The 22075-nt window shown below is 45.1% G+C and overlaps 2 protein-coding genes across 3 annotated transcripts; both read right to left on the bottom strand.

The window, feature by feature from the left end:
• Positions 1-465: 465 nt before the first annotated feature.
• Positions 466-1923, bottom strand: LOC110486765 (immediate early response gene 2 protein). Its single transcript, XM_021558582.2, has one exon. The coding sequence runs from the start codon at positions 1772-1774 to the stop codon at positions 1205-1207; it is 570 nt and encodes a 189-aa protein (XP_021414257.2). The 5' UTR covers positions 1775-1923; the 3' UTR covers positions 466-1204.
• Positions 1924-3696: 1773 nt separating this feature from the next.
• Positions 3697-21713, bottom strand: LOC110486764 (nucleus accumbens-associated protein 1). 2 transcript variants are annotated; one of them, XM_021558580.2, is made up of 8 exons: positions 21526-21713; positions 13776-13928; positions 13144-13401; positions 10718-11339; positions 10394-10564; positions 8573-8678; positions 7971-8068; positions 3697-7793 (listed from the first exon to the last, which is right to left on the bottom strand). In XM_021558580.2, exons 2-8 carry the CDS (start codon positions 13899-13901, stop codon positions 7501-7503), a joined length of 1674 nt encoding a protein of 557 aa, XP_021414255.1. In that variant the 5' UTR covers positions 13902-13928; positions 21526-21713; the 3' UTR covers positions 3697-7500. The 2 variants fall into 2 exon arrangements, with proteins under 2 accessions (XP_021414255.1, XP_021414256.1); XM_021558581.2 differs by lacking the exon at positions 21526-21713 and adding an exon at positions 20352-21441.
• Between the last annotated feature and the right edge of the window lie 362 nt (positions 21714-22075).

Here is a 22075-nt window from a genome sequence, read left to right as displayed (position 1 = left end):
CCTGGAAATATAACCTGTGTGTGTGTGTGTGTGAGAGAGAGAGCGAGAGAATAGCGATGACACAGCGTGCTTCCGACTCATCACACCCATTGCCGTTTCCTCCCCACACACTCCATGGGGCAATATTCTTACTACCCTTGTTTCTTTAGTCACGCGGACTCCATACCACACCCACATCCGCCCAACCACTGGGTACAGATGTCAGCTTAACGTTCATTTTTTATTTACGTTTGGTTGAGTTGTCAACTAACGTGAATTCAACAAAAATGTGACCATGTCATCAGGATTTAAGTTAAACGTTGTGTATAAAAAAAATCCAATCAGTCTTCCACGTTAAAACAGATTTTTGGGGGGTTGAAATGAAGTGGAAACAACGTTGATTCAACCAGTGTGTGCCCAGTGGGCACCCATGTCATGATGAAGTTTCCACAGGGCTACAACAAGTTAAAAGGAAACAAGAAAAGGTTGAAGTTCATTATAAAACGTTTTAATAAATAAAACTGAGGTAGTGTCATTGGAATGGTTTGTTTCACAGTTTGGGTTATCAGTGTCCATACAATTCATTTAGGTTCCTATGGAAGAAAAGTTCCACAAAAGTTCCAATTAACGTACAATTTCAAATTAACAAAATATACATGTGAATGTATCATACAGTAGAACATTCAGAACATTTAATGGATCAATTTATGTAATAGGTCAAATGTTTAGATTACTAGGACCCACGGCAGTGATTAATAGCAAATGGTTGGTCTAGTATTTCCAGCATCATGGCGCACGTGTAGGCTATAAAAGTCCTTGTAACCAGCACTATTCAGTCGGTTTAGGCTTGTGCTGTGTATAGTATTCAGTCCTTTTCGACCAGGCCCAGCCCTAGAAAGTATTAGACCAAACAATGTTCTTCCATCTCCCTCTTTTGGCGCACAGCCAGCAGGGAAAGTCACAGCGGGAGAGCATGAACTCTTTTACCGTAACGATCAGTCACCTCTTTCACAAAACAAGCTCCAATTTTCGGAGAAATTTCCACTGAGTTCCCGGGACAGCCCCGTTTCCAACATTAGAGACCTATAGTGTCTGAACGCATATGCTGCCTCCTGTCTCTCTACCCGGCTCATACACGGATAGTTTTGCCCATGACGCATTCCTCCTGCTCGGTCACAAAATTGTATTTATGAACCCAAATCAAAGCAAACTCTTCATTGTCCCTTCAAAACGATGCAATGGCTCTTAACATGGGCACCGGTGTAGCCAAGGAGTCCCCACCGACACGGTAGCAGTTCACAGAGCTCGGTATGACGGTATTTCTCCCTTGCTCCATTTTCGCTTTCTTGCAGGGGAGGAAGTCGGGCTCCGCGGCCGCCTTGCCCCGTCTCTTCCTGGCGTTACGGTCAGGCCTCGACGGGCCCCGGTACTCCTTGTCTTCTCTACCTGCTGTTACACTACAGTGCAGCGGGTGTGAGTTCGTTTCGTCCTCGGAGGATACTGCAATCTCCTGGGGCTGGGGGGTCGCGGGTAGTCCAGACAGAGACGAGGAAACCTCCCTCTCCAAACGATCTCCAGTTGTTTCCTCCATCGGCGACTCTTGCTGGATCGGCTCTGCTGCTGTCGTGGTTTCACAACTGGCCTGCGATGCGTGGTAGATATCCCGGGCGGACTGCATTACGAGCGTGAGCAGCAGGCTCCGGTGGAGACGGTGTCCCCCGCGCTGGGCGCGCGAGCTGTATAGTTTGCCTAGAGCGTGGACCATAATCCTCTTGGCCTCAGCGCTGACCTCCATGTTGTTGCTTATTATTGATCTTAAGACGTTTAGAGACTCTTTAATTAGATTGCCACAACTTTGGACCTTCCTTTACCGTTAGGGCCTAGATTCTCCAAACTTCACACACACACACACACACACACACACAGACATGAACGTGCATGTACAAGCCGCTTTATTATAACTTCGCTGACGTCAGTGGCTCGCTGTCATCTGAGAGGTGTAAATTCTTCCATGAGCTCCTCCTATGCCAAAAGCCCCACAAGAGCTGCGGATAACCTCCTACACTACTATTTATGACCACATGTGTAGGTTGTGTTGAGGCTGTGTTTATTTGTACCACATTTGTTTGCATAATTGTGTAATTTGAACAACCGAATATGAATGCAAATCTGACTACTGTCAACAGGTCATATACACTGTACACTAGGCTAATGAAAAAACAGAAACTGAGAAACCAATGAAATTCATAAAATATCAGTGCCGTTTAGTTGTTGCATTGTCTTACTATCACTAGGCTAATTGTGTGTGTGTGTGTGGCATCTATTATTAAGTGGAAGGGCATTGCATTTAGTTTTCTTGTGTAAGTGGACTGCTGCTTTCTTAAACATGTCTCTCTTGCAAAATAGATTAGCCTCTAGGCTAATTAAAGGTTACATAAAAAAAAAATGCATTTGAGACTGTTCCAAATTTTTTTATGAATCCTTTGAACAAAAATGATATGGCTAAAAGAATAACAGCCATGCCTCAATAGCCTTATATTTAGCTACTGGTATCAGGTCAAGACCACCAATCAAAGACATTATATCATGATTTTCTTCTTGGAAAAGCTGTGTTGATAAATTACATTTGAATCTTCATGTTTTTATTGTTTCACATTACTATAACATTACTCCCACGGAGGCTGTTTTTCAGAGAGGTTATCAACAGATGCCCAAAAAAGTACATCCGACGGGTAACCGAGGCGCGCGCACTGCCGTGGAAAACCCATGACGCCTAGGAGACCCTCGCTTCCATTGGCCATATAAAGTGCGAACCATTAGGGATTGCGTCAGAACACATCTCCTTATTTGGTGTTGTCAAGACTGTGCGCTCTGCTTCCCTGTGCCCAAATATGGGCATCGGGAGCGCGCTTAATCCAGTGGTGGCGCGTTTTGGGGTCAATTTAACTCATCTATTTTGGGATGCACATCTGGCAGCAAGGATGCCGCTGGAAATCTGACATTGATGAAAGGAGCAAGCAAGCCATGCTGCTCAGTGCTAATCAAACTATCAGTCAACTGTCTCTGGATTGGCAAAGAAAACTTTCTCCCTCAGCAAGCTTTCATTCATTTCACAACTTGTTCTCAACTGGCCTACCTGGTTAAATAAAGGTGAAATATATATTTTTTTGCATGACTTTTACATTGTTTCTTCAAGACCTAATACTTTATATTACATGAAAGGTAAACCAAACACTGAAATATAATGGTTCAGTTTCATATATGTTCATCCATGACAATGACAGACCTATGCTTTGTTCTATTAATACAGAAAGACCAGTTCAGACTGTGTTATTGTAATTTAGAGACTTTGTTTTGTATCCCATCAATCCAAAATCACACCTCTAGTATTTCCTGTCCTATCCTCAATCTGGACTCTTTGGTTCAGTATGTCCCTGTCCAATATAAGTTGTATGCATCATTTCTAAGTCAAGGTCCAAATGGAACCAAGAAGCATTCATTTGATGAGCTGTGATTTGATTCACTGACTATGCACTCCCTTGCCCACATTCCATTTGGTGCTCACTTTAAATGGCCCATCTTCATTATTGCCAAAATCACCACAACAGAGTGACCTTTGATCATGTCTAATTACAGCAGGTAGCAAACCTATAATTTACAAGTCAATCTTGTCAGTGGTACAAATATTTGGGAAAAAAGGAGCAAGGTCACAAATCATTTGTTACAAACCTTTTATTAAGATAGTTTTTTTTAATCCATGTTGACATTTATCTTCATGATTTTTCTTTACAGTAGTTAATGTGCATTTACCTTGAATAATATTGGGTCACAGTTAAGGGGTTTCACAAAGTTATTGGCACTTGGAAAACAATGAGAACAGAATGAGCACTGGCGCTACAGGGTCACGGAGGGCAAGGAGCAGGGGCAGAGACATTGGGGACACTACTGCACTGGTTTCAATAAGCGGTGTGTGGGTATATACCTCATGCTGAGAGTGCACGACTAACAATTCAACTTTAGTGCCTCTATGTATAATATACAGTATATATCTATACATATATTCATATTTATATATGTATATGTGAAAAAGGTCCTTCTCCAAGCCTATATACACCACACTGGACACTGCCTTTGTTTGTCCATCCTCTTGAGATGTGTGTGTTGGGGGAAGAGGGACATCTACCTGTAGGGATGGAGGATGGATCAGCTTGAACTGTTCTGTCTCACACAAACAAACATTCCTTTCTGTTCCTTTAGTCTTGTGCGTCAGAGCTGAGAGAAGTAACCCCCTCCAAAACACGCAAAACTGAACTTTGATCACTTAGTAACCAACTCAGTCATTGACTATGGTCTGTGGGGGAAATACTGTCATCTGGTGGTGGCTCCAGTACCACATGTGAACAGCAGGATGGTGAACAAGACTGGATCTGACCTTGTCCATAATATCATGGGATCTGTTCAGCAGGGTGAAATCAGACCCTGGTGTATAGGTTCAATAACAGGTGCAAAGTTTGTAATTCAGACCTCTATAGCGCCACACACCCACTACTACCCACCCACCTCCCCAAAAATCATTCCCCCCAATAGACAAGAGACAGTACAGTGCCCTAGTCTTCCCATCACCCCTCCTGGAAGAACCTCTCATGGAACCCTCATCACAAACAATGAAAAAAATATACAGTTCTCTGTCTAGCTATCGGTGCTCTGTCTAACTATCGTACAGTTATCTTTCTTTCCTTTTCAATGTTTTCTTCAGCAAGAAGTTGGTAAATCATTCACCACCTTCAATTAGTAGCATTTCTTTAAGGTCTTTACAGTACACGTTTCTTTAAAGAAAAAAGAAAACATTAGCAATACAAGAAAACAAAGAAGAAAAAACATAGTAAAAATGAACATTCTGATGGAGAGACAGTCTACAGCCATGACACCTATCTCCCTCCCTTCAGTCACACCAACTCAGTAGCACATTAGGCCAGTACTTTAAGACCAAAGCAACCATCATCCTCCTCCTCTGACCTGTAGGCCAAATGCATGCTGGGAGCTCACACACACACACCAGTCTCCATGACATCTCGACAACACGCGAGACCAAGTAAAAAATAAAAAATATATTAAAAAAAACAGTCCTCTTTCATCGCTTCCACACTGTTACACAATCACCCTACATAGGAAATCGTTAGACGAGCGTAGAAAGAAAGTCAGCTCAACGGTCCCAATATTTACAACAGGAGTCATCCCAGTGCATCCCACATCCACAGATCTGAGACGCAGGCTATGTTCCTATACTCTCTAAATGCACCCTTAAGTCCCTTCCCTGAAGTGCTTACATCAAGGAAAGGGAGGAAGGATGCCACTTAAAAGTATTTGAACAAGGCCATGCCTTTGCATGACCCTTGGGTTGATTCTCCACACAACACATCAAAACCCTTTATCAAAGGTGCAGGAAACATGGGTTCATCCCATTTAAAAAGGTGCTTCACCTCCCCTTTAACATATCCACCTTCGTCCATTTTGGATTTACCAAGCGTGAGAGAGAGTTAAACAACAGCAATCAGGACAGAAATGTCATGCATAGAGTGGACCTGCTTCTCTGCCGTATGGAGAAAAGTGAATTGTGTCCGCTCTATACATCACTTTTCTATCTGAAGGTGTCTCACATCTTTTGGATTGCAAAGGTGTATGGAAGATGGTGTAGGTCATCGTTCACAAAGACAAGTGTCCCAGCAGAGGGAGTCTTAAACCAATCCAAAAGACTACAAGGTGGAGGACACACACACGTAAAAGCACACTCACTCACACGCACATCCACGTAAAGCGCACTCACACACATCAATCGCACAGGAACAAATATACTTTTCAGTCACATTCAAGGAATGAACACAAATGCTTGCTCTCGCACATATATGAGACTGTTTAAAACACACCAACATACTCCACCGGAATGCCAAACCCCCTGACCTCACCCCATCTCTCTTTGGAACACGTGTGTGTGTGTGTGTGTGTGTTACAACTCTGTCTCAAGCTGAACGACCTGCCGCCTTTTAAACCCCATTCTACTCCCTCCTTCCCAACATCAACATAAGCAGGACCCACCCCTGCATATCCATGTCGATTAAAAAAGGCACATTCCATTATTCCAAAATGTTTTGCGGTCATTGAATCACCACCTCATGATGTGTAATGATGTCAGAAGTCTGCTTCAGAGCATGTCACTAACCAACAGAGGGGTTAGCTAGCTAGCACGATAGTTGCAGCAGTCGACCAGTTGATTCAAGCTGTGCATTTCTACATTTAGCCGTGATTTCCGAGTAAGCAGTTTAGCTAGCATAGTAACGTCGCTAGCTCGCTAGCAAGCATAACAAAGTCAGTCATTGTTGTGAACAGCCACATAGGTAGGCTTCCTTGACAATTTCCATAGAGAAAAAGGACAAGAATAAGATAATAAGCTATATTGGATTGCCGCAGGTAGAAAGTGCCCAGTTCTGTCTTAAAAACAGATATTTTTCAGTTCAATAGTTTGTCAAAACAAAAAACTCAAAAGGCCCTACGTTAAGACTTTTCTGGCCACTTGATCAATACCATATTTTTATGCAAAAATAGCACTTTTATTTATTTGCTTTTAAATCTTATTTTTCGGCGCAGGACTTTCTTTGCAAAAACAGCTGTTCAAAATACAATAAAACAACAGAGATTTAAAACCAATCCCTCTCTTTCTCTCTGTACACACCCACGGTTGTATAAATACATATTCAAAAAAAATATGACCGTCTTTTTCTGTTCCCCTTGGATTTCTTTACAATTATGGTACAACCTGTAGTCCTCATCTCTGGATCCATCGTATGTTACAAACAGAGAAACGAGCTGTGATCAGAAAAGCTACAAGAAGAGAGACAGTACATTAAAACTGAGGGCATAATCATTTTGTTCTGGTCACAGAAGGGTGTGGGGTTGGTGGGTTAGGGGTCTTTCTATCGCTCCCTCTCTCTCCCCTTTTCTCTTTCTCTCATTCTAGAGAGAAACTACAGTCTCTCTCATATCCATAGAGTAGTTATCTTTCTGTCGGTTTGTTTTTCCTCAAGAGGTTGGGATACAATCCTTCAGACTGACATTGTGCAATGCTGCTGACATCTACATTCAAAACCAGGGGAATGTGTTTTGATATGGAGGCAGGAATTTGGTTAATAAAACAAAAAAATTAAAACAAAAAAATACTGCATCCCCACAAACCCATCACCCTTTCTCTACCCCCATACTAATATACAGCAGAAACCATATTGGAAGTTACGATTGCTTGGACTCTCGCTTTCAAAATTAAAGCATAACTTCCTGGTTAACATCCAGGTAACAACCCCTGTTTCCCCTAGCAACGTTTCAGAGTCACATGTCGGAGGTGGAGGATCAAAAGGCCAAAGGGTCAGGGGGATGGGCCACACCACCAGAGGAGAAGAAAGGAGTACAGGGAAATATAGGTATTCATCATCATCATCGTCTTCTAAACACTTCTGTACTCCACCTCCCCATCTAAAACAAAGTGCCTCCGTCGCTGCCCACCCCCTGCAGCGACTCGCCGGACGAGCCGCCCGTCTCGGCGCCCTCCAGGGAGTTGGGTTCAAAGGTTGGCTCCGCCCCTAGGGCGTCGGCCTCCATCTTGGCGTCGGGGAGGAAGGCGGAGTACGCGTCGCCCTCGGCCATGAGCAGCTTCAGCTTGGGGATCCAGCTCTTGCGGACGACGCGGCGGGCGTTGGTGCACATGTCCGCCGCGATGGCGTTCATCTCGCTCTCCTTGAAGCTCGTTGCGAAGTTCTGGCTGTAGACTGATGGAGGGAGGAGAGAGAGAGGGGAGGAAGGAATGAGGGAGGGAAGCAGGGGAATAGAGAGAGAATAAGAGAGAAAAGAGGAATAGACCAGAGTTAGGATTGATGAGCCCAATCATAAATCAGGCATTCATTTGTACTAACAAAAATGCACTTGTGTTTAAGTGAAACACTCACATTTGACTGCGTGCAACACTCTGTTGTCCAGGGGCTTGCGGCTGGGGTCGTTAGTGGAGGAGCGGATTCCTGTTCCACAGCTGTTAGCCAGAGTATTCCTGACAGGGAGAGAGTATAATGATACCTTTATAAGCATACAGACATCCATCAACTGTTAACACACACACACACACACACGTCAGACGTATAAACACACGGTGGCAGGCAGGCAGGCAGGCAGGCACACAAGTATAAACATACACATACACACACACATCAGACGTATAAACACACACACACCCACCCACACTTGTCAGACGTATAAACACCCACACTTGTCAGACGTATAAACACCCACACTTGTCAGACGTATAAACACCCACACTTGTCAGACGTATAAACACCCACACTTGTCAGACGTATAAACACCCACACTTGTCAGACGTATAAACACCCACACTTGTCAGACGTATAAACACCCACACTTGTCAGACGTATAAACACCCACACTTGTCAGACGTATAAACACCCACACTTGTCAGACGTATAAACACCCACACTTGTCAGACGTATAAACACACACAGACACGTCAGATGTGTGAGAGAGAGAGAGACACACTAACCTGTCGAAGAAGGCAGCCAGCAGCCTCCTGAGCAACACCTTGTGCCTGGTCCCTGCACTCACATGACAGTTCATCAGCTGGGCTCGAGATATGAACACACACGTACCTGCAGAGACACACACTAGTGAGAATCATCAACACAAACACACAGAACAGTGTCACCATGGACTACTCCAGACACTAGCCCTATTGAAATTCTACACACACAAACCTGGATATACCCCTCAAACACCACACACACACCATCTGTAAAACACACACAGACACGTCCTGTTTCAAAGAAGAACACACACACTGAAACATAGACCCAAACACCCATCCTGGGTCTGACTCGGCATAATAAACAAACAAGCAGCAGGCCAAACAGATGGGAATACTTGACTGTAGTCCACGTGTAGACTGACAGTGTACTCTAGGACAAGGTGGCAGTGGAACGTAACATAGGCTCCCAGAGAGGCCTCGACGTGGCTAATATTAACCACACTGACACATGCCTCATCTCTTACATACAGTCATCTCACAGTAAGGACCACTCTCAGTGTACTGCAGAACCAGGCCACGTCCCATTTCACTAGTCATGTAAGGACCACTCAGTGTACTGCAGAACCAGGCCATGTCCCATTTCACTAGTCATGTAAGGACCACTCTCAGTGTACTGCAGAACCAGGACACGTCCCATTTCACTAGTCATGTAAGGACCACTCTCAGTGTACTGCAGAACCAGGCCATGTCCCATTTCACTAGTCATGTAAGGACCACTCTCAGTGTACTGCAGAACCAGGCCATGTCCCATTTCACTAGTCATGTAAGGACCACTCAGTGTACTGCAGAACCAGGCCATGTCCCATTTCACTAGTCATGTAAGGACCACTCTCAGTGTACTGCAGAACCAGGACACGTCCCATTTCACTAGTCATGTAAGGACCACTCTCAGTGTACTGCAGAACCAGGCCATGTCCCATTTCACTAGTCATGTAAGGACAACTACTACAGTAGACTATAGTAAACACTAAGAGTACCAAACATTATGAACACCTTCCCAAATATAGAGTTGCAACCCCCTTTTGCCCTTTTGCTCAATTTGTCGGGACAAGGGGTCAAAAGTGTTCCACAGGGATGCTGGCCCATGTTGACTCCAATGCTTCTCACAGTTGAATCACGTTGGGTGGTGGACCATTCTCGATAGACACAGGAAACTGTTGAGCATGAAAAACCAAGCAGTGTTGCAGTTCTTGACCCAAACTGGTGCCCCTGGCACCTACTACCATACCCCGTTCAAAGGCACTTAAATATATTGTCTTGCCCATTCACGCTCTGAATGGCACACATACACATTACATGTCTCAAGGCTTAAAAATGCTTGTTCAACCCTTCTCCACCCCTTCATCTACACTGATTGAAGTGGATTTAACAAGGGACATCAATAAGGGATCATAGCTGGTCAGTCTGTCATTGAAAGAGCAGGTGTTCTTAACGTTTTCTACACTCAGTACACTGCTTATACCCTATCTTCATTTGATCACTGTTGTTGCAGAGAAGATGCAAACTAGTGTATTCAAGGTTTAAAAAGGCTTCCATTTTAACATTTCAGACTAGATTCACCCTAACGGAAAATCTATCAACCCCTACAACATGTCCATTCATTATAATCCTCATAATAATTCCCATTTCCTGTTGGTGCAGGATTAGTTTCCTGCTGTTCAAATTAAGATCTTTAACAAGGCCACATTCCACTTCGGTCCCCAGACCCTTCTCTGAACCTTCTCCTACTCCAGTTCTGAAATGACAGAATGGATCCACACACACATAACACACACTGACCTGAGACAAGCTCTAGTTTCTCTGCGGGGTCCCCCTCCTCGTATAGTTTGGGGTGGCAGCGGTTGCCTATCTGTGTGATGAGCTCAGCGGGGAGAGACGACAGGTCCTGGCGACCCCGCATACGACCCCGGGTCTCTGAGTGGTCCGGCAGGGCCTCCACACGCTCACCAGCTACCAGAGGGAGAAAGACGTGTGTTAGATCTGGTCTGACCTTATATACACACACACACACACACGTCGGTACCTGCGGCACCCACGTTGAGCATGCTGCACATGTTACAGATCTGTCTAGTCTGACCTTTATATACACACACACACAGGTACCTGCGGCGCCCACGTTGAGCATGCTGTACATGGTGTACATGTTACAGATCTGCCTGTACTGCTCCTCCGTCTGCTCCTCCGTCACCTCCTCCTCTTCCTCCTCGTCATGGTAACTGATAGGCGAGTCACTGGTGTAGGCGCTCATCGTGCCCGGGCTGGCGCCCTCCGATGCCACGTTGCCCATGGAGACCACACTCCCGTTGGACCCGCTGCCGTGACCCCCAACCCCTGATCCTATCCCCGCCCCGCTGGCCCCCATCCCCATGGCCAGTGCCAGAGCCCCCGAGCTCTGGATGGCACTCCCTCGCACGGACTCCTGGGAAAAGCGGGCGGCCTTCCTGGACCCGCCTCCACCTGAGCCCCCTCCACCCCCGTCTCGGCTGCTGCCGCCCTCCCACAAGCGCTTGGCCACAGGGGTGCACACCACCGAGTAGGGCGAGGCTTCTGATTGGTTACCCTGCTGCTCTGTCTTCACCCGCATTACGAGGGGGAGGGGGGTAAGGCAGGAGGCGGGGCGACTGCCAGTCCCCGCGGCAACAGTTTGAGTGACGGGGCTCTGGGGTTCGGAGGGCGGAGCCTCCTCGGCTTGCAGGCCCTGGGAGTCACAGCTGGGCGAGGAAACCTGGAGGAGGAATATGGAGAGAATACATTTATCAATAGTTTATTATGGAAATATAAATATACTGTATATGCAAATACTTGCAATGATTGTGATAAGTGGTTGTTTACGCATCTCAGTTGAGTGTACTGTCGCTCTGGAAACGCCTGGTAGAGTTCTGCTAAACACGTTCAAAATGTATCAGGGTTTCTGAACATGTGGCGCCGGACACTTGATCAGCAACATTTTCATTTACCGGACACATTTGCATTTGGTGCATAGCGTGATTAGGGCGTCCACCCACGGTGCTCAGAACGACAGCAATCACATTTAGAATACGGTCATTCATTCATTAACAGAACATGCAAGTCGAGGATGCAACGATGTGCGGTCCTTCTGATGTGCACTTCAAACACATTTACTTTTCCTCAGCCAACAAGATGAGTAACCAACAGCAAAATCACTAGCCTGTGTCAATCTACTATAGTAGAAATGTTAAGGCTACCTATTCTATTGGTCAGCTTGTTGAGAATAAATAGCCTATTTTAAACAGACTTTGGGCCAGTTGTGGGCCGAAATTCATCAGTAGGCCTAAGCTACATAAAACGCAATGAGTCTGAGACAACAGATCACAACGTTTAGTTTAAAATGTCGATAAACTATTATTTCTTCACATTATAAGCGCAGCACTGTGCACAAGGCAGTAGGCTATGCACGAATGTTTGTTCCATAATGCAATTAGCAGGAAAACACCATTATCAAAAGGCCACTACACATGCGAGCGGTTTCATGTAACAGATGAAAATATCCGTTATAAATTTGGAACGAGAGAAGATCTAATAGGCTACTTTGAAGCAACGTAAGACATGCTGAAATGTGTATTAAAACATTCAGGTTTCAAACAATGAAGTATATGTTTTCAAAATGCATACTGCCTCCAGCTCATTGCAAAGTGGTGTGTGACGCGCTGATGAAGCCTGCCTTCTGTTGCCGTGTGATGCAGCGTTCAAAGCAACTGAGAAATCTCTGACTTCTGACTTCAGTGCGTTCAAGACAACTGGGAACTGGGGAAAAAACAAGCTCTGACTGGGAGAAGAGTTTTGAACAGTCATCCAACTCGGAATTCCAACTCAGGAAATCAGGCCTCTTTCCAGAGCCCCGAAGTCGTAATAATTTGACCTCGTATTTTAAGATACTGTACATACAAATATACTGTACACACGTACCAATTTACTCCCACTAAATTATGCAGATTACCCAATAGACCGATAAGCATGACCCGTCAAATGTATTTCCATCAATAAATAGGCTGAAAAGCATTATTTCACAATTGGATTCTCTCTTCTCCCTAGCAGTTGGCCGACGCAAATGTTATTTATCTGCATTATTTTTTTTATACGGACAAAAGCAATCTATTACAGGCTAACAGAAACCCTGGTATGTATGTGCGTATTATTCTAAGACCTCTGAATAAAGAGCACAGAATAACGGCACAACCTGTGGTCACTGTGTATGATTGTGATGCAGGACAAGGCTCCCCTTTGAAGGAGGCCTCCTACCCTTAAAGGAAAACTCCACCCAAAACCAATATTTTGGTAAAATGTTTTGCAGCCGGTATCACATGATGCAAAATGCATCATAAAGTCTGTATTTCTGTATTTTGAAAGTTTTATATCTTGAAAAGTTGATTGCTGACATGCAAAACATTTCTGGACTATATCAACAATGGACTAATGAAACAAATACCAAAATATCGTTTTTGGGTGGAGTTTTCCTTTAAACATGCTTGGGTTGTTAAAAAGGCTATATAAAACCCATGTATTATTACCTTGAGGAAGAACTCTGTGCCCTTCTCCATGATCTGCTGGATCTGCAGGAAGCCTGCGGTGTACATGAGGAGGAACTGGTCTCCCACTGTCATGCTGAGGCGGCCTGTGTAGCAAAAGGCCAGGATCTGCTGGAAGCTCTGGGGCTGGACGGCCGGGGGGAGTTCCACCACTGTGGGGGTCTTGGAGCCGCTGCCTCCCCCAGTGCTAAAGAGGTCCCGGAAATAAGAGCTGCTGGCCGCAAGCACGGCACGGTGAGCCTGGAGGAGAAGGAGGGAGGAGTAAGAAGATTCTATAGAGTTATGAGTTATGTAAGGAATGTTTCCTTTGTTTGAACTATACATTTATTTTAAAACTGTGTGGTTGATCTTTTGGGAGGTGCAAAATGTCATGATTCTGATCATTCAGATTCTGATTCAGTGATTCGATTTTCTCTGTTATTTTTCTAACATCAATAATGTTGACCAATAATGGCAAGTCATGAAGGGCAACGGGATAATAAACTCATAAAAATCAATCCGTTACCGCCGGGATAGACCCATAGATAAATAATGGGTCTTGTACATCAGAACACTAAAAAACGAAATGTACATTATAGTACACAATCTACGTAATTCACACAGTAATATCCCACCTTGAAGGCGTGTCCCTTGACGACCACGGAGACGTCGCAGTAGAGCCCCTGGAGACGCTGCTCGTTCAGACACTCCAGGACGTTGTTGCCAAAGTTAGGAATCGCCATCTGAAGGGTCTGGGCCATGGTGCGCTACGCACACCACCACAGGGTCTGGAGGGAGAGAGAGATATCAGCAACATATTTTAAAAGAGCCAATTAAATCAGTTACCAATCTTCTGCATGAGGCTGACCCGTTTGTCCCCAACCTAATGAAGCAACAAACAGTAATGCCCTGTACTTAACCTATATCATGGATTCCGGCACCATTGGTACAATGAACAACAATATAAATGTAACATGTAAAGTGTTGGTCCCATGTTTCATGAGCTGAAATAAAAGATCACAGGAATGTTCCATACTTACAAAAAGCTTATTTCTCTCAAATGTTGTGCATCATTTTTGTATGTCTCTTAGTGGGCATTTCTCCTTTGCCAAGATAATCCATTCACCTGACAGGTGTGGCATATCAAGAACCTGATTAAACAGCATGACCATTACACAGTTGCACCTTGTGCTGGGGACAATAAAAGGCCATTTAAAATGTGCAATTTTGTCACACAACACAATGCCACAGATGTCTCAAGTTTGGAGGGAGTGGGCAATTGGCATGTTGAATACAGGAATGTCGACCAGAGCTGTTGCCAGATAATTGAATGTTCATTTCTCTACCATAAGCGGTCTCCAACGTCGTTTCAGAGAATTTAGCAGTACGTCCAACCAGCCTTACAACCGCAGACCACATGTAAACACGCCAGCCCAGGACCTCCACATCTGGCTTCTTTACCTGCGGGATTGTCTGAGACCAGCCATCTGGACAGCTGATGAAACTGAGGAGCCTTTCTGTGTGTAATAAAGCCATTTTGTGGGGAAAAACTGTTTGGCTGGGCCTGGCTCCCCAGTGGCTGGGCCTGGCTCCCCAGTGGCTGGGCCAATGCCCTCCAAGGCCCACCCATGGTTGCACCTCTGCCCAGTCATGTGAAATCCATAGATTAGGGCCTAATTTATTTATTTCAATTGACTGATTTCCTTATATAAACTGTAACTCTGTAAAATCTTTGAAATTGTTGAGCTCATATTTTTGTTCACTATAACAAGTAACATGGTACTAGTGGTGCATGTTACAATCAATGAGAAACCACTAAGAAGGAGGGCCTAATTATCAAGTAATTTAACTACTATTACCATATCATTTCTAAGGACACCAGGTAAATAGAGGGCTGTAAAATAATGCCCAACCATTGCACCTATCATACGGAGAGCAAATCCTATCAGCTCATCACTGACCTTAACACTAACAGACAGCACCCTCCAATGGACAAAACATGTTTAGTGATGATACCCATTTGGAAGCAACTGAAGTGAACCTAACACTTTCATTTGTCATTCAGACAAAGTAAACAGTGTGTTTTGAGCAGAAAGGAGACCCTTAAAATACTATTTGAAAAGCCTACTTTTCCATTTGTAGCAAATGTCAATGCCCATACACACCTACACACGTCTTATTATTCTGAAAAGTGAAAGCATATCACTTCTATCTGCTATATATGTAGGCCTAAAACTGTCTAAAACCAATTCAGAGATGTTATTTGATTGTAAAATGTGTGTTTACATCTGTGTAAATATCCTACTCCTACAGTACTACAATGTGGGTTTGTTTGAATTGCCCATAACCTATTCTCTCAAACATACAACCTAAACCTGCAGCCCTCTAATATTTCATAGGCCTATGCTCTAAAGTCAATAGAAATGAAAGGTCTGTCATTCCTCTCGACAACATCATATAGAATGGCGTGTGTGGATGAAGAGGAGGAGACAAAGACAGTGAGCCACTCTGAACTATTAAGATACACTGAACTTTTTAAGGGTGCAGGCACCTCCTCTCCCCTCCCACTATCTCTGAAGCTCAGCACAGACATCCACCTCAGCTAACCCCATAACAACCATAAACAGCACAGACATCCACCTCAGCTAACCCCATAACAACCATAAACAGCACAGACATCCACCTCAGCTAACCCCATAACAACCATAAACAGCACAGACATCCACCTCAGCTTACCCCATAACAACCATAAACAGCACAGACATCCACCTCAGCTAACCCCATAACAACCATAAACAGCACAGACATCCACCTCAGCTTACCCCATAACAACCATAAACAGCACAGACATCCACCTCAGCTAACTCCATAACAACCATAAACAGCACAGACATCCACCTCAGCTAACCCCATAACAACCATAAACAGCACAGACATCCACCTCAGCTAACCCCATAACAACCATAAACAGCACAGACATCCACCTCAGCTAACCCCATAACAACCATAAACAGCACAGACATCCACCTCAGCTGACCCCATAACAACCATAAACAGCACAGACATCCACCTCAGCTAACTCCATAACAACCATAAACAGCACAGACATCCACCTCAGCTGACCCCATAACAACCATAAACAGCACAGACATCCACCTCAGCTAACTCCATAACAACCATAAACAGCACAGACATCCACCTCAGCTAACTCCATAACAACCATAAACAGCACAGACATCCACCTCAGCTAACCCCATAACAACCATAAACAGCACAGACATCCACCTCAGCTAACCCCATAACAACCATAAACAGCACAGACATCCACCTCAGCTAACCCCATAACAACCTTAAACAGCACAGACATCCACCTCAGCTAACCCCATAACAACCATAAACAGCACAGACATCCACCTCAGCTAACCCCATAACAACCATAAACAGCACAGACATCCACCTCAGCTAACCCCATAACAACCATAAACAGCACAGACATCCACCTCAGCTAACCCCATAACAACCATAAACAGCACAGACATCCACCTCAGCTAACCCCATAACAACCATAAACAGCACAGACATCCACCTCAGCTTACCCCATAACAACCATAAACAGCACAGACATCCACCTCAGCTGACCCCATAACAACCATAAACAGCACAGACATCCACCTCAGCTTACCCCATAACAACCATAAACAGCACAGACATCCACCTCAGCTAACCCCATAACAACCATAAACAGCACAGACATCCACCTCAGCTAACCCCATAACAACCATAAACAGCACAGACATCCACCTCAGCTGACCCCATAACAACCATAAACAGCACAGACATCCACCTCAGCTAACTCCATAACAACCATAAACAGCACAGACATCCACCTCAGCTGACCCCATAACAACCATAAACAGCACAGACATCCACCTCAGCTTACCCCATAACAACCATAAACAGCACAGACATCCACCTCAGCTAACTCCATAACAACCATAAACAGCACAGACATCCACCTCAGCTGACCCCATAACAACCATAAACAGCACAGACATCCACCTCAGCTAACTCCATAACAACCATAAACAGCACAGACATCCACCTCAGCTAACCCCATAACAACCATAAACAGCACAGACATCCACCTCAGCTTACCCCATAACAACCATAAACAGCACAGACATCCACCTCAGCTAACTCCATAACAACCATAAACAGCACAGACATCCACCTCAGCTTACCCCATAACAACCATAAACAGCACAGACATCCACCTCAGCTAACCCCATAACAACCATAAACAGCACAGACATCCACCTCAGCTAACTCCATAACAACCATAAACAGCACAGACATCCACCTCAGCTGACCCCATAACAACCATAAACAGCACAGACATCCACCTCAGCTAACCCCATAACAACCATAAACAGCACAGACATCCACCTCAGCTAACCCCATAACAACCATAAACAGCACAGACATCCACCTCAGCTAACCCCATAACAACCATAAACAGCACAGACATCCACCTCAGCTAACCCCATAACAACCATAAACAGCACAGACATCCACCTCAGCTGACCCCATAACAACCATAAACAGCACAGACATCCACCTCAGCTAACCCCATAACAACCATAAACAGCACAGACATCCACCTCAGCTGACCCCATAACAACCATAAACAGCACAGACATCCACCTCAGCTGACCCCATAACAACCATAAACAGCACAGACATCCACCTCAGCTAACCCCATAACAACCATAAACAGCACAGACATCCACCTCAGCTAACCCCATAACAACCATAAACAGCACAGACATCCACCTCAGCTAACCCCATAACAACCATAAACAGCACAGACATCCACCTCAGCTAACCCCATAACAACCATAAACAGCACAGACATCCACCTCAGCTGACCCCATAACAACCATAAACAGCACAGACATCCACCTCAGCTGACCCCATAACAACCATAAACAGCACAGACATCCACCTCAGCTGACCCCATAACAACCATAAACAGCACAGACATCCACCTCAGCTAACCCCATAACAACCATAAACAGCACAGACATCCACCTCAGCTAACCCCATAACAACCATAAACAGCACAGACATCCACCTCAGCTGACCCCATAACAACCATAAACAGCACAGACATCCACCTCAGCTGACCCCATAACAACCATAAACAGCACAGACATCCACCTCAGCTGACCCCATAACAACCATAAACAGCACAGACATCCACCTCAGCTGACCCCATAACAACCATAAACAGCACAGACATCCACCTCAGCTGACCCCATAACAACCATAAACAGCACAGACATCCACCTCAGCTAACCCCATAACAACCATAAACAGCACAGACATCCACCTCAGCTAACCCCATAACAACCATAAACAGCACAGACATCCACCTCAGCTTACCCCATAACAACCATAAACAGCACAGACATCCACCTCAGCTAACCCCATAACAACCATAAACAGCACAGACATCCACCTCAGCTAACCCCATAACAACCATAAACAGCACAGACATCCACCTCAGCTTACCCCATAACACGGGCATGGGGCCACCCATACTGAATGTGTCACTGTCAACTAGTCTCTTTTCATAAAAGCATCTGATTCGCTAACTGATGCTATAGGCTATTATTGCATACATTACACATGCATGTTCTAGCATGCATCTATGAACCCACACGCAGTCACCTGCTTAACACACACCATTGACGGGGTGGATACTATGTGGCAGCATTAACAGACCGTTAGAATCTTCTCATCTAGTGAAACACAAGATTCACAAGAAGTCTGACTAACATATTAAAGGTGAAGTAAGCGGCCCAACATATAAGCCTTGTTTTGGGATCCAGCCAGCCACACTGGTAAAAGAAACACCGTCTTTGTCTCCATCCCTCTCTCTTATGCCCTCTCGCAAAAACACAGATGCGCACTCACACACACCAACGCAAACAAACACACACACATTCACACACACACACTAAACAATACTGCCTGTTTACAGTTTGGCAGGACACACACACAGAATAGAATAAAGCATGGGTGTGTTTGTGGAGTTTGCACTGAGAGAGCGACCAAGGAGGGTAGGAGAGGGGCCTGAACAAGGGCTGTGCCCAGCAAAGGGGTCATGTCAGGCACAGCAGCCAGGTTAGAGGGCAGAGGAGGAGAAGTTCAGTTTACCCACTGCCTCACATCTCATACCGGGCATTGGAGTCAGTCACAAAACTAGGTCACACAGTATCAACATAAGTGCCAGTCTTTTCACAGGAGCCTAAAGAATGTTTTGCCAGCATTTAAAATGCAGCCACAGCTTATGTGATGTTGTGACGGACCAAGGACCGACGTATTTTTGATCTTATAGAAAGTAAAAATATTTTCCAGTTTATCCACACTCCTAGACGATAGTCTGTGAAAACACCAACTGCTAAATTAATTTAGATTGCCTTACAGATTATTAGAGAGGGTTGCATGGGTGGTGGCCAGCAGCATACCACCCTGCATCCCACTGTTGGCTTGCCTCTGAGGCTAAGCAAGGTCTTGGTCAGTCCCTGGTTGGGAGTAGGGGGCACTACTGCCTCTGGTCGAAGGAGATCCCAATGCCCCAGGGCAGTGATTGGGGACATTGCCCTGTGTAGGGTGACATGTTTCAAACGGGACATTAAGCAATGACTCTCTGTGGTCACTAAAGATCCCATGGCACTTATTGTAAGAGTAGCGGTGTTATGTTAACCCCGGTGTCCTGGATACATTTCCAAACCGGCATCACCAGCTTTCACACATTCACACCTCCCCTCTCCCCTTTAACAATATCCAGGTCATTGCTTTAAATTAGAACGTGTTCAGTCAATTTACCTGGTAAAATAAGGGTAAAAAAAATAAGGTGCTGGCACAACTATTTTATAGGCATTTCCTGGTTTCAAAACCCATCTCTACTGTAAGGATATAGCTTGCCTGCTATAAAATGTTGCCTACACACAATGCAACTATCAATTCAATGTTTACTTTTCTTATTGAAGGGCTACTGATCATCATTGAAATACATTTTAATCGTTTCAATGAATTCACGTAACATGCAAATTGATATAGGCATGCTCAAATTGATCACATCGAAAACTGTTCCCGAACCACATTCATTAAATACCAATTAAATTAAACAGTTCAAAGCAAACCTCTTAAGTGATAGCTAGCTGTTACTAGCTATAAATTGTATCTCCAGCGAGTTGCGTTTTGACCAGGATACAAGATCAAACCGCGGCGATAGCTGTCTGTGTACGGAGGTGACCGCCGCGCCGTGTGCCAGTCTGCCCGCTCGGAGTGCTCCACTGGCACGGGCCGGGGGGCGACAGAGAATGGCAGTGACTGCAGCAACACGCGACCCAGGAGCGCCACGGCGTTTGCCAGCTGTCAAAAAAGTATACGGATATAATAACGAACTTTAATCAGTTTGAAAAGGTCCACATCTTTCGCTTTTAGTCCCGTCTTTCATTGCAATATACGCATCCCATCCGCAGGCCTGTGAATCGGGTGCCTGTCAGGACTAGCTAAGCTAGCTAAACTAGCAAGCTAACATAGCACTGCTAAAATATTTTGGGCTCGCCCCAGCGCACCATCCACCTCATGCACTCAGACAACCGCACAGTATCCGCTGCTTCCGCGATTACCCACGAATTAAAAACAACAGATTGTCACAAACTGTATCGATGAGGTTGACAGTTGTCCCACGGTGTCAGCTATCGATTCCAAATCGTATTTATTTAAATATTTTGGGGATGGGGAAATGACTCCCACTGCTATACTCCATTTTACCGACATCAACAGGTCATCTCAGGACACGCAGCAGCTGAGGGCGAGCCAGACGGAACCAGGGCGGCACAGAACAGGGGTGTTTCAAGTCGGTAGACAAGACATCTATTTAACCACTTCTCACCAATGTGATAGATGGCCAAAATATTTGTCTCTGAAACTTACAATTATTTTAATCGTTTAGCTCACGTAAATTCTTACAATTGACGGTACATAAAAATATTTGATCGTGCACTGTAAAAAGTTTTCGATCATATGCCGAGGAGAAAGTAGCCACAAAGGCATGTGGGGCTCGGAAGTCGCAAACCGGTGAGGTGTTTAAAGTTTGTGATGGTGCCATCCTCTTACCAACCCATCCCCCATCGCACACCTTTCCCAAAACAATAGTTTACCCCCACGAAACATTCCGAACCCATCTGATATCTGCCCCAAACCGCGGTGCCAACTAGGGACACCGGTCTAGCCCCGGCGTCGTAGCCCACCGCCCCAGCATCCTCGTACGACCCCAACAGACATCCTCATTCTCCAGCAGATACTCACCCCCTAGCTGGGAAACTGATCCAAAGCGTTTCAATGGAGGATTCGATAGCCCTCTCCCCGCAATATCTTGCTACAGGCAGCCAGCCATTCGTTGTGAGCAATGGCGAGACGCCGATCGCAGAGCTATCGAGGGCGGAACAGTGTCCCAGGGGATTGCGGAGCTCCGAGTCACCGATCGCGCAGAACAGAAAGACAAGCATGACGCGCTCATCATTCAATCGCATGATCGTCTCAAGCACAGCCTCAATTTGGGGAGACCTATCCCACGGCGTGATGTGTTTGCGCATTGGCACAGCAGCGTGCAGAAACCGCCTCTCTCCCTTCTCCCTGTGCTGTGTGTGAGATAGAAATGAGAAAGTAAGCTGTGTGTGTGCGTGCGCTTGTGTCTAGACTACATTAATTTAGGTGAACCCAGTGCGTGCAAATAATAAATAATCATGCCTGCAAGTAACGGGTACGGGGAATCAAATAAAAACACATTCTGCTTAGAGAGAGATGGAGCCCTGAGTTCTACCATTGCATGGGGAATATATATGTTTTTTTTTTTGGG

Source organism: Oncorhynchus mykiss, chromosome 13 (genome assembly GCF_013265735.2).
Source record: "Oncorhynchus mykiss isolate Arlee chromosome 13, USDA_OmykA_1.1, whole genome shotgun sequence".
NCBI lineage: Eukaryota > Metazoa > Chordata > Actinopteri > Salmoniformes > Salmonidae > Oncorhynchus > Oncorhynchus mykiss.
The sequence above is the reverse complement of the archived record's forward strand: the minus strand, read 5'-3'. Positions and strand labels throughout refer to the sequence as shown.

Bases quoted from the DNA above. Each gene is read 5' to 3' on its own strand.
- LOC110486765 (XM_021558582.2), bottom strand. From the start codon at position 1,774: ATGGAGGTCAGCGCTGAGGCCAAGAGGATTATGGTCCACGCTCTAGGC.
- LOC110486764 (XM_021558580.2), bottom strand. From the start codon at position 13,901: ATGGCCCAGACCCTTCAGATGGCGATTCCTAACTTTGGCAACAACGTC. The intron at 13,402-13,775 runs GTGGGATATTAC...CTTCTCCTCCAG, and splicing joins TCAAGGGACACGCCTTCAAG to GCTCACCGTGCCGTGCTTGC. The intron at 11,340-13,143 runs GTAATAATACAT...TTCCTCCTCCAG, and splicing joins GCACAGAGTTCTTCCTCAAG to GTTTCCTCGCCCAGCTGTGA.